This window comes from Cornus florida, unplaced genomic scaffold (genome assembly GCF_030987335.1).
Source record: "Cornus florida cultivar Cherokee Brave unplaced genomic scaffold, ASM3098733v1 CherokeeBrave_3.0.0_Hap2_Chr11, whole genome shotgun sequence".
Classification (NCBI taxonomy): Eukaryota; Viridiplantae; Streptophyta; class Magnoliopsida; order Cornales; family Cornaceae; genus Cornus; species Cornus florida.
The window spans coordinates 105,506,894-105,518,990 of NW_026775581.1; the positions used below are offsets into that span (position 1 = coordinate 105,506,894).

At 42.3% G+C, this 12,097-nt stretch overlaps 1 protein-coding gene across 7 annotated transcripts in view; it reads left to right on the forward strand.

The window, feature by feature from the left end:
• Positions 1 to 11,691, forward strand: part of LOC132283511 (alkylated DNA repair protein ALKBH8 homolog) — a 30,576-nt gene extending 18,885 nt beyond the window's left edge. For 5 of the 7 annotated variants that reach the window (XM_059785460.1, XM_059785464.1, XM_059785462.1 and 2 more), the window contains 2 exons: positions 7,983 to 8,048; positions 11,084 to 11,691. In XM_059785460.1, coding sequence (XP_059641443.1) covers positions 7,983 to 8,048; positions 11,084 to 11,140 — 123 coding nt within the window. In that variant the 3' untranslated portion in view covers positions 11,141 to 11,691. Of the gene's footprint in view, positions 1 to 7,982; positions 8,051 to 11,083 lie in introns of those variants that run through there. The other 2 variants (XR_009472051.1, XM_059785463.1) reach the window with 2 other exon arrangements.
• The last annotated feature ends 406 nt before the right edge of the window (positions 11,692 to 12,097 follow it).

A 12,097-nucleotide genomic window follows, 5' to 3' on the forward strand; every position in this document is an offset into this window, starting at 1 on the left:
AATAATAATCATAATAATAAAATCATCACATATCTCTCGCCTTTTTCTCCCTTTTATTTATTTAATTTTTTTTTGGTTCAAGTTATGCAGTGGTCTCATCCTTTGTTTCTTGCTCATCTACTTGTTGACAATTATCTTCAATTGGATAGGACATCAAAACTGAAGCTGCAATAAAATTAGAGGGTTATAATTCTTGATTTGTATCTTCAACAGGATTCTTACCAAGAAGAGCGACTGCGAAAGTCTCTAAAGTGATCTTTATTTAAGCCAGCAGTACTTTCATTGGAATCAATGTTATTAGTCTTAATTGAAAGTCTCTGTGGTGCCTTTAAAAGCTTTAATATCCCCATTGTGATGGAATAGTAATTATATCAATTGATTTGAGGAGTTTCTTCAGCTCTGGTACCTAACTGATGTATGATGACGTCAAGAAGCTAAAATAATGCTACCTATAATTGGTTTTATGTTGGGCTAAGGCAGTGGGATAAGGGTACTAAAGTTAGTAGCAAGGTTGCAGTGTCTGTAGGTGGTGTCTTAGGTTGGAATCGGCTCGGTTTTAAAATTGATATGTAGCAGGAAATTAGGATGAAGTGCACTGGGATCAGTAGAAAACAAGTATTTTGGAATGTTAGTTATAAACTAAAGGCCAATATATAGGAAAATCAGTTGGGATTAATTAGGCAATTGTACAGTAGAGTTTTGGAGATGAAGTAGGACTGTAAACACTTATTGGGGACTAGTAATTAAAGAGAAGAAATAGAAGGGAAGAATCTAGGAATCTTGCCTAGAATTTGTTTAGGCTTCACTTTCACAAGGATTTAGTTATAAGTGTTAAAATAGACCATGTTTTTTTTCTTGGTTCTAGAGGGAGATTCTTAGGCGATTCTTGGGCGATTCCTTGGACGCGGCTAGGGTTTGATACGTGCTATGGTCAGGGATGAAGTCCTTTCTTGAGATTGCAAGGCTTCCAAGGCTTTCACTTGGGGGGAAAGTTAAGACGGCGATCCCTCATCGAGGGCCATCGATGTATATTGATGAGGAGTACGTTGAAGGGAGAAGAGTGATGCTTTTGTCCTCTTTGGTTGGACGATTTGATAAAGATGTTGGGGGGTGTGATCGAGTAAAGAAGTAGGCGGCGCGGGCATAGAATACGTCGTGTGGGGTGGGCGTGATGCCCTTATTAAAGTCACTTCTCTTATTTAGGTTTCCATATCCAGCGGAGGCTTAAAGGGTGTTGAAGGAAGGCCGGCGATAGTGGGGATCTGCCCTGAGGATTGATGTGTGGTCCTTGAGGGTCGGTTGTTGTGGTGTGCTCAGGGATGAAGGGCTTAAGTAGATTCGGATGTTAGGGCTTCCACTGCATCTATGATGTCAGGATCTGTTTGTTGAAGTGGAGGATTTATGTGGCAGCTTTGTGAGTGGTTGCGGATGAAACGAGAGATGCTGATGTTCGGATTACAGTGAGAAATGGATTAACATGCCCAAAGTTTGTGTTCATCCATGATAATAGCTTCTGTTACAAAGTCTCGATTTGGGAAGAGGTATTGCCAGAGCTTGTTCCCGCAACGGAAAGCTTAGAAGGAAGCGATGGGGCTCATCTAATGACGGAGGAAAAGTGGATCAGTATTCTTAGCAAAGGGGAGAGAGGGGCGGTTGAAATTCAAGAGTGATTGAAGGAAAGGGAGACCCAAAGAGCAATGAGATATGTGGGAGGAAGACGAAGTAGATGCTACGCGCTGGACAGGCGCGTTCAGAGGAAATGGAGGAAGGTTACACGTAAAGCTCACAGAGGTGCCTATCCAGATTATAATTCCTTATCTTCAGCTACAGGATATGGGGTTGGTGATAAGTTTTTTGGGGGGGGGTTCAACTGGGCTGGTGTTGGTGGTAGGTTGGGCCGGAGGGTGTTAGGGCGGGTCCAAGTTAAGCCCATGTGGAGGAGGAAGCGTGGGCTGATGCCAGTTAGTGGGTGGATAGGCAGGTAAGGGATGGGGGGAGCAATAAGGATGGGTTTACTCATGTGGGTTGGAAAGGAAGATCGAAGGGTATGGGCCAGTTTGTTGGCCAAGACCTAGGGGTGTGGGTGTGGAGTCACATGGGCTGCATGTGGTTAATGGTTTTGGGCCTTTGGGGGAGGGTCGCAGTACTGGGCTTGAGGAGGCCCACGTGGGGACTCAGGTGGCTAGGCTGGACCAATATGGGAGTAATTTTAGGGCTGTGTCTAAAGCATCAGAGGGTATGTTTTCAGTGAAGGGGTCCTCGCAAAGATTGGCTAAGGCAGGGCGTGGAGGTCAAGAGGAGAGGGACGAGATATCAGGCAACCTGTTTCAACCAATTCATGCTATTAAGGCGAGTAGCTGGTCGATAGGCAAAAGATGGTCGAGGTTTCAGAAACAAAAACGGGGTTGTGGCTGGAGATGGTGGTCCAGGTATGTCTACTGTCTTGTTCCCACCGAAATCTTCTATCTCTACCCATGATTCTTTTGCTTCTACTCCTCCTGGGGAGGTGAGGATAGTGGGTGAGAAGGAGGGAAAAGAGAGGCCATCGATAGTTCAGAGGCTTACGCCGGTATTTGAAGTGGAGGCGAAGGGAGGGGTTCAAATTTTTCAGTCAGGGGTGATGGAGGGTATGAATAACAAGTGGAAGAAAGGGGGTTGATCAAGTTGAGGCCAAGTGTTACAGACAAAGGAGGTACTAAATTTTGTGTGGGGTGTAGGTGTATGTTGATTACTAATGGAAGAGCTGTTGACCTTGTGCGACCAGAATTTAGTTCATACAATGAAAAGGATGATTTATGTGATAGCAAAGTTGATGCGGATCATATGTATCCTCTATGGGATATTGGTGATTTTTTTTTTTGGGGGGGGGGTCCGTTGGCAGTGGTCAGTGCTGGTCAGAGATTATCGGCTTTGGATGGCTGGTTTATGAAGGGCATTAAGGAGGAAAGCAAACTTCTGGGGTTGACGTGGGAAGGGGGGGATAAGCAAGTTAAGGAGTTGTTTCAAGCAGTGGAGGATGAATGGGCAAGGAAGAAGGCGAAGAGCATGCCAGTTTTGAAAGGGGTGCGAGAGATGAAAGGCTTGTTTTCTGATGTTAATTATGAAGGAAGGAGTGGAGCAGGGAGAGTGAAAACGGGTGGGGGAAGGAGGGAGAGTGGAAGACTCAGTGTTTGTCAGTGAAGCTCAACATTGTGTCTTGGAATGCTCGGGGACTAAATGACCCAAGGAAGAGGAAGGTGGTGAAGGCGTTGATTCGTAAATGGAGAGTGCAGATGGTTTGCTTGTAGGAGACCAAGCTGGATATGGCGGAGGCCAAGGTGATAAAAAGTCTGTGGGGGGTAGATTTGTGGATTGGGAGGTTATTGATGCGGAGGGGACTGCTGGGGGCATTACTTTTCTTTGGGATAGGAGATGGGTGTTGAAGGTTGATGTTTGGAAAGGGAGGCATTCATTATCAGTTTTATTTGAGTTTGAGGAAGATGGGTCAAAGTGGTTTTTTTCGGGGGTCTATTGGCCTATAGGTGATGTGGAGCATCGAGAATTGTGGGAGGAGCTGGGTTTCATTAGCAGCAAATGGGGAGTTCCGTGGTGTGCTGTGTGTGTTTGGGGGGGTGGGGGGGGGGGGGGGGGGGGGGGGGGGAACTTGTCCTCGTGCTTATGTTGTCCTTAGCACGAGGGAGAGATCTTCTAGGGGTGTGTGGGATGAAGCAATGGCTGATTTCTCTTAGTTCGTGGAAGCTAACAGGTTGTTGGATCTTCCCATGGTGGGAGGTGCATTCATATGGTCGAGTGGGCATGATCCTCCTTTTTCTCGGCTGAATAGATTTCTTATTTCAGTAGAGATGTAGGAGAAGTTTCCGGATGTGTCTCAAGTGGCGTGTGCATGTGCAATTTCTGATCATGTTCCTGTGTTACTGGATTGTGGAGGGATTAGGAGAGAAAAATCCCCATTTAGATTTGAAAACATGTGGCTATGAGTGGGAGATTTCAAAGACAGGGTTCAGAATTGGTGGTGTGGGTATGATGTTAAGGGTAATCCAAGTTTTCAATTGGCATCTAAGCTGAGACGCCTAAAGGGAGATATCAAGGTCTGGAATAAGGATGTGTTTGGAAAACTGGAGTGGAGGAAAAATCTGCTTCTTATGGAAATTTCAGAGTTGGATAGGAAGGAAGGGGTTGAGGGGATTTATGGGTTGGAAAGGAGCAGAAGGGAGGAGTGCAAGGCTGAGTTTGAAAAGACTGTACTGATAGAGGAAGTTTCGTGGCGACAGAAATCTAGAGATTTGTGGCTTAAAGAAGGTGATCGGGATACTAAGTTTTTTCACCGCTTAGCTAATGCTCACAGAAGAGGGAACAACATGGGGAGGATGTGTTTTGATGGAGTTATGGCTGAAACTGAAGAGGAGATTCGGACAGGTTTTGTGGCATATTATCAGGAGATTTTCACAGAGTCTGTCTCTCGGAGACCGAGGTTGGATGATATTGAGTTTGATACAATCTCTGATGAGGATAGGGTGGGGTTGGAGAGGCCTTTTGGGGAGGAGGAAGTGTTGGAAGCTTTAAGGAGCTGTGACGAAGATCAAGCGTCGGGGCCGGATGGGTTCACAATGGCATTTTTCCAAAAGAATTGGGAGGTGGTGAGAGCGGATGTGATGACAGTATTGCATACTTTCTTTAAGGAAGGTTGTTTTGAGAAGAGTCTGTATGCTTCTTTCATTTCCTTCGTACCTAAAAAGGGTGGAGCAGTTGAAGCTAAGGATTTCAGACCAATTAGTTTGGTGGGCTCTGTTTATAAGATTATTGCGAAGATCTTGGCTATTAAGCTAAGGAAAGTTTTGGATGGTGTCATTTCGGAGTCACATAATGCGTTTGTTGGAGGAAGGCAGATTCTTGATCCGATTCTTTTTGCTAGTGAATGTATTGGTGCAAGAGTCAAGAGTGGTGAGCCGGGGATTGTGTGTAAATTGGATATTGAGAAAGCCTATGACAATGTGAATTGGGTGTTCTTATTGTATTTATTGGAAAGGATGGGGTTTGGAGCTAAATGGAGAGGGTGGATACACCAATGTATTTCGTCGGCTCGTTTCTCTATCTTAGTGAATGGGTTTCTTCACAAGTTCGAGAGGTTTATGTCAGGGGGACCCATTGTCCCCTTTTCTGTTCATTATTGTAATGGAAGCTTTGAGCAGACTTATGGAAAGGGCAGAGGTAGTAGGCTTTATCCAAGGTTTTTCGGTGGGGCGTTCGCCAAACTAGATTGTTACATCTCACTTTGTTGTGATGATAGTATTGTTTTTTGTGATGCGAGTGTGAATCATTTGAGGCATTTGAGGTGTGTTTTGGCCTGTTTTCAAGTTGTCTCGGGGCTGAAAATTAATATTGGCAAGAGTGTGATTGTTCGAGTGGGGGAGGTGGGAAATATTCATGATTTAGCAACTATTTTGTGTTGCGGAGTGGAGTCTTTTCCGTTTTCGTACTTGGGGCTGCCCTTGGGTTCGTCTACGAGGAGAATTTCCGTTTGGGATCCGGTGGTGGAACGGTTCCAAAAGAGGTTATCCGGGATCGAAAAGGGATAAACTCACATTGTTGAAAAGTACTCTCTGTAATCTTCCTACATATTTTATGTCTCTGTTTCCGATTCCGAGAACAGTGATTAGTAGACTGAACAAGATTCAAGGGAACTTTCTGTGGGGGGTTTTAGGGGAGGAGTTTAAGTACCATCTGGTGAAATGAGAGAAAGTTTGTACCCCTATTAAAAGAGGAGGGTTGGGAATTCGAAGGTTGGATATGTTCAATAAAGCTTTGTTAGGGAAATGGTTATGGAAATTTGGGTGTGAAAGGTTTGTGCTTTGGAGGCTTATTATTGCTTGTCGGTTTGGGGAAGAGGAGGGAGGTTGGATGGCTAGAGGTGTGTCTTAGCAGGTATGGGTTCTTGGAAATGTATTAGGCGGGGATGGGACGAGTTTTGTAAGCAGATACGGTTTAGAGTTAGGAATGGGCAGCATGTGAGGTTTTGGAAAGATGTATGGTGTAGGGATGTGGTGTTGGCTTGTAGGTTCCCTCGGCTTTTCAGGATGGCTAAGGATAAGTTTGTTGTGGTTGCAGATTATTTTCGATTAGAGAATGGGAGAGCTAGTTGGGATGTGCGCTTTCGTCAAAACTTTAATGATCAGGAGATGCTGGAATTTACAGATTTAATGGGATTAATAAATAGTCAAGGGGTGAAGGGGGATGGAAGGGATGAGATGGTGTGGACGGGGGGTGTTTGAGGTGAGGTTATTTTACCAAAGTCTTACGGATTCGTTAAGTAACGGTTTCCCTTGGAAGGCTGTATGGAGGACGTCAGCTCCACTGAAGGTGGCGTTTTTCACATGGACAGCAGTACTTGGCAGCATTCTTACGCTCGATAATCTTAGAAGAGGCCGAATAACAGTTAATTGATGTTGTATGTGTAAGATGACGGGCGAATCAGTGAACCATCTCTTGTTGCACTGCAAAGTGGCATCGGATGTTTGGAGTATGGTTCTGAATGTGTTTGGGGTTGAGTGGGTGGTGTCAAGGAACACGGTGGACATATTAAAGGCTTGGAGAGGGAGACCAATGGGTAGTCGGTTTAGGAAAGCTTGGAGGGTTGCACCGCTTTGTGTTTGGTGGGGGTTGTGGCTTGAGCGGAATAGGAGATCTTTCGAGGGAAAGGAGGCGCCGACGTGGGTTTTGTATTCTCTTTTTTCTTGGGTTAATGGGAGAAATTGTCCATCTGTGGACAGTTTGTTGGATTTTGTTAACAACTTATAGTTGTAATGGCACCTTTTGCGTCTTTTGTTTGCTTTGTTAAGGGTTCGCTCCCCTTTGAGCATCTTAGTTAATATATATTTACTTATCAAAAAAAAAAAAACAAGGATTTAGTTATAAACTTAATAGTCATATACTCTCAAAAGCTAATCTCCGCCGAATGTAAAGATTGGTAAGGTACTTACAGGCTGCTGGGTTTTTCCCATTCATATTTGGATTGTGATTCCATAATTAGAAAACTTAAAACTCTTTGACTACCACTATCATTCGAAGCCTACAAAAGACTTCATATAAAAAACCCAATAAGCTAATATACCGAAAATATGGCCCATTGACCACAACTACTATCCATGTCTAGCAAATTGAAAATTTATTGAAGTACTTTTTCCTAAAATGAAATATATATATATATATATATATAATTGTACATCTGTACCAGACAACATCTTATCCTAAAACTAATTTAAGTTCAAAACTGAACTTGATTACATTTGGTACAAAGCATGTTCGGTGTGAAATTCTTGATTTTCCCCTTTATGCATCAAGAATACTGACAGTTGATCTTCTCAGGAGCTTAGTGAACTAGTGTGGTATGTTCCAATAGAAATCCGCTGTCGACCAATTGCTTATACATTGTTAGCTGGTCTCCTCTGTTATATACTTTTTCTTTTTCAGTTTGGTGTCTTTTAGGTTTTCATCCACTCCTTATGTAATACTCCCTCTGTCTAATATTAGATGTCACACTTGTGGAGTGTAACTTTTTAAGGGGACATGTAATTATTGCATTGTCCCCTTTAAGAATTACTAAGTTGCCCTTTCAAGTTTGAATATTTATATAATCAAGTTTGAAATTTTCTAAAAGTTTAAGGGTATTTTGTGGAAAGATGTGAAATGTGATGTTTGAATTGAGAAAGTTGACAACTAATTTGGGACAACCAAAATAGAAAGATTGACAACTAAATTGGGACGGAGGGAGTATGTTTTTACAATTGGAGCATTTTGCTTTGCCTTTTAGCTGCTCTAGTGTCTAGCTCCTTATGAGATTCAGGGCTCTGTATGTGGGAAGGATATTTTTGTGTTTTTGATAATTATTGGCATTCTGGTCTGATGAGATGGAATATGGAGTTTTACCTTCTTTTTTTCCCCTGGTTTCCTCCCTTGGGTTTTAAATTACAGTTCTGGTTTTACAGGTTGACATGGTGAAGGGCAGTGTGATCAAAAGGGGTCCAAGGAGAGTATCATTTACACTTCGTAAGGTATGTGGGAGAATATCCCTTACATCTTGTAAGGTATGCGTGCATAAAGTTTTGGTTTGTCCTCCTGGCTGGACAATATATTATTTCTTTACAGTTTCTTCCTTAGTTTTATGCACGCTAGCCTTCTTTTATCAGATAGATTTCATTAAAGAGTGCTCAAAGAGGAGCGCAGCCCAGTAACAAAAGCTAGACCAAGAGAGTGCTATACAATCAAAGTATCCACAAGAGAAACTATATCCCCACTGATTTACAATTCCATCCCTCTACCCACAAAAATAGAAGTATAAAGAATAGGGAACTTAATCACCCAAGCTGGAACCTCAACTCTGTCAAAGGACTGCTTATTCCTCTCTCGCCACAGCTCCCACCAAAGGCAAAGGGGTGACACCCTATAAGCATGTAATAGCCTACTCCACCACATGGTATGATATTGTCTGCTTTAGGCCGCACGGTTTTGTTCCAAAGTGTTACCCCAAAAGGCATCATACCATTTGGAGACACCACTAATACATATAAGCACTTCACCTTCACCTTACCCAAACGATGTGGGATTGTGCACCCATAGCCTGCCAGTGCCTCTCACCCGTGGTCACCATAACCCCCCCCCCCCCCCCCCCCCCCCTTCTCTTAGGGGCCCAACGTCCTTGTTGGCCCCACACTTCTAGCTAGGCTCCGGCTCTAATACTATTTGTAACAGCTCACTCCACTAGATGATATGATATTGTTCGCTTTGGGCCCGCAGTTTTGTTTTTGGGTTTCATTCCAAAAGGCCTCGTACCATTTGGAGATGGCACTAATACACATAAGCACTTCACCTTCACCTTACCCAAGCGATGTGGGATTGTGTACCCGTAGCCTGCCAATGCCTCTCACCCGCCCATGCATACCCACCTACAAGGTTGCCACAAAGCATCTCGGATCTGCCTCCTCACTGTGCACCCTCTCCAGGCCTCATGCATGCTTTGCGTGGACTCTGGCGGCATAACCCAAACAACACCGAAAAGGGCAAAAAGCATAGCCCAACAACAATTTCGAGTTACCGGACAGTGCAAGAGAAGATGACAAACCGACTCTTCATCTTTCTTGTACATGCAACACTAGTCAAGATCCTCCTTAGACCCACCGTCCAACCAAAAAAAGGCCACCTTGAGCGGAGCTTTATGCATGCTGGCCTTGAAAACATCTCTTAAAGTATGCGTATATAAAGATTTTGGTTTGTCCTCCAGACTCCATCCACCGGACAAGATGTTAATTCTATACAACTTCTTTCTTAGTTTTATGCATACTAGCCTTGAAAATTAAAATAACTCTACATTGTTTTAATAAATGTATTCTTCCAATCAGTCACGTGTTATGCCATTCGCTCACTATTTATAACTTTTTGATAAGGATAGCATAAAATGTCTGACTGGCAAGCTTGAGGATGCAGGCTTGACCGCTTGAGATTAAGGGATAGCCACTTTTTGCAAAGATACTCCGATGGTTAGGTTTGTATCCAGTCTACCTCCTAGTACCTTGTATTGGTAGGGCCAGCAGCTCTTGATAGTCTCATTCTAAGAACATAAAACAGAAATGCACTTCTTCTCTTTTTATTTTTCATTTGGGGTGGGGGGTTTGAACAATGAACCCAAATAGTACATGCAAAAATAATACATGGACTCGTTATGACCCAAATATACCCAAGTTCCTGGCATTCATATGTGTGGACACCCCTTAACCCTGTAGATGCATTTTGAAAACCGAGAGGAGAGCAGACAATATCTACACGGTGCAGGGTGGGACGTGACAGATGGTATCAGAGCCAATTGCCAGCTGGAATTTTTTCTGGGAGGGGGGAGGGGGTGTGAAGAGAAGTTCCTGACATTTATAGGATAAAGTTTCCATACTTTTTTGGCAGCCTTCTTTTGTTCGTGCCCCTGTGGGATTAGTAAAGATCGATGTCCGCCCCAGCCAGCCCATTCGACGAAGCAATATTGGACTAGTTAAGAAGTCAGGAATCGAGTGGCCGGGGACCTACGAATTGCTACGGAAGTTGTCCGAAGTATCACGTTTTTCAGCTTGACTTGACTTGACTTTAACCCTTTAGATGCGTTTTGAGCAAAACCATGGGTACGAAGAGGAGTGTGCAAAGCAGACAATATCTACACGATGCAAGGTGTGGGTCATGATTCTCGTGACATATAAATTGATCACACAATATGTGCACTTTATCCATTCTAGTTTAGTTTAATACAACTTGCTAAAGTTGATCCCGAAACAGCTGCTCTTGGATATTAGGTATAGGCTGTTATTCTAAAAGTAAAATTCTGTATGTCTAGTCTCCCACCTGCTGCTCTGAGAATATATTTTCATCAAGTGGAACTTTTTCATTGATGGAGTGCATGCACCATTAAATCTCTTTGGATACTGAACGAGTCAGTTCATATATAATTTAAATATCTATATGACTGTTCCAATCTTCACTTGTTCTTGTAGCTTCCATGTTTGTTGAACAAAACTACTCAATCTGGACCGACTAAGACGCATTTTGTCTCAGTTACAGACTCCATTGCTATGATAATTTGCCGTCATATTAACAAATGTCCTTACACACTGTACCTATGTTATAACAGATTTTTGCTTAGATAAATGTGTAGATCTCACTTACATAAACTTTCCTCTTGGGGCTAACCTCACAAGGGGGACCAAGATTAGCACACGGAATTGGGTCATAGCGTGTGCCTGGAGAGGAGTGGCCCATTCAAAGGGTGAGGCTGTACTCATATCGATCATGTTTTAAATACCAGTGGCTGTGTAATAAGATGTCCTATTATCTCTGTTTAAGAAACCATTTCAATTTTGTTGTTATGCATAGCTAATGCTGGTTTTGCTGTAAAGTTCAAATGTTTCCCTTATTCCGGTTATTCCCATTCTCTCTCTTCTACTTATAGATATTGGTTTAAGTTCAAATGCTTCAATCTATACTCTGTTTCCCATTCTCATTAACTTAATGAACGCAAAATATAATGTGAACTACTTATTTTCTTGTGCTGTAGGTCAGGACAGGACCTTGTCATTGTGCATTTCCTCAATATTGTGATTCTCAAAGATAGGAAGGGGGTGGTTTTACACTGATTTAAGGTCTGAGCTCTTTCTATCGATGATAAAGATTCTCGTGAAGATGGTTTGAGTGGAGGAAAACAATCATGAATTTGATTCTTGTAGTGCAAGAGCATCAAAGATGGGCTGTGGGGAAAGAAATTGCAAAAATGGCGACAGTGCTTCTATTTTGCTTTATTTGCATTGGCAGATGAGAGAAAATATCTTGGCGATCAGATGTTATATGGAACTTTTCTAGATCAATGTGATCTTACATTTAACAAAATTCTTCAATTTGGCAATTCTTTCCGGTTGCAGTTTCTTTCATTTTCCATGCTATTGATCTTGGATGACATGCTTAAACTTAATTCATAATGTCCAATTCTTACTTTCCAATTGCAATTACTTCAATTTTGTTCTTTTCATAAACTCTTTTGACGGCAAATTGTATAGATCGACTCTTAACTACCATTGTAAAAACCAGAAGCTTGTGACGTGATGCCTCACCCAAAAACTTAAACTATAAAATATAAAAACTTATGGTCTAGTGCTTATATTTGATACAGATGATATACTCTCCAATTTGAATATTGAAACTTTCTTTGAAATCAAATTTTGCAGAAGCATTTTTCAATCCTCTCCTTTGTCCACAAAACTGAATGTTTGACTTTAAGCATCTTTTTGCATAGAAAGTGAGAGAGAAATTAGTTCCATCAAACAATAGAAGTCTTTGCATGTACAACCGTTTAATTTAATTTCTCAAGAGAATTAAGAGTCATATGATACTATGCAATTGCATCAAATAAGATGCAGCACTATCATTACTTTACACATCCAAACCGATGCGTGATTTCAAAAACTAGAACCAACAAACCCTACAAAACCCTAATTAACTATGTGCCTCAAGATTTGAAACCCTCAGGTACTGCAAAACCAATCTCAAGACAAAATAAACAAAGCTTCATTTCAAA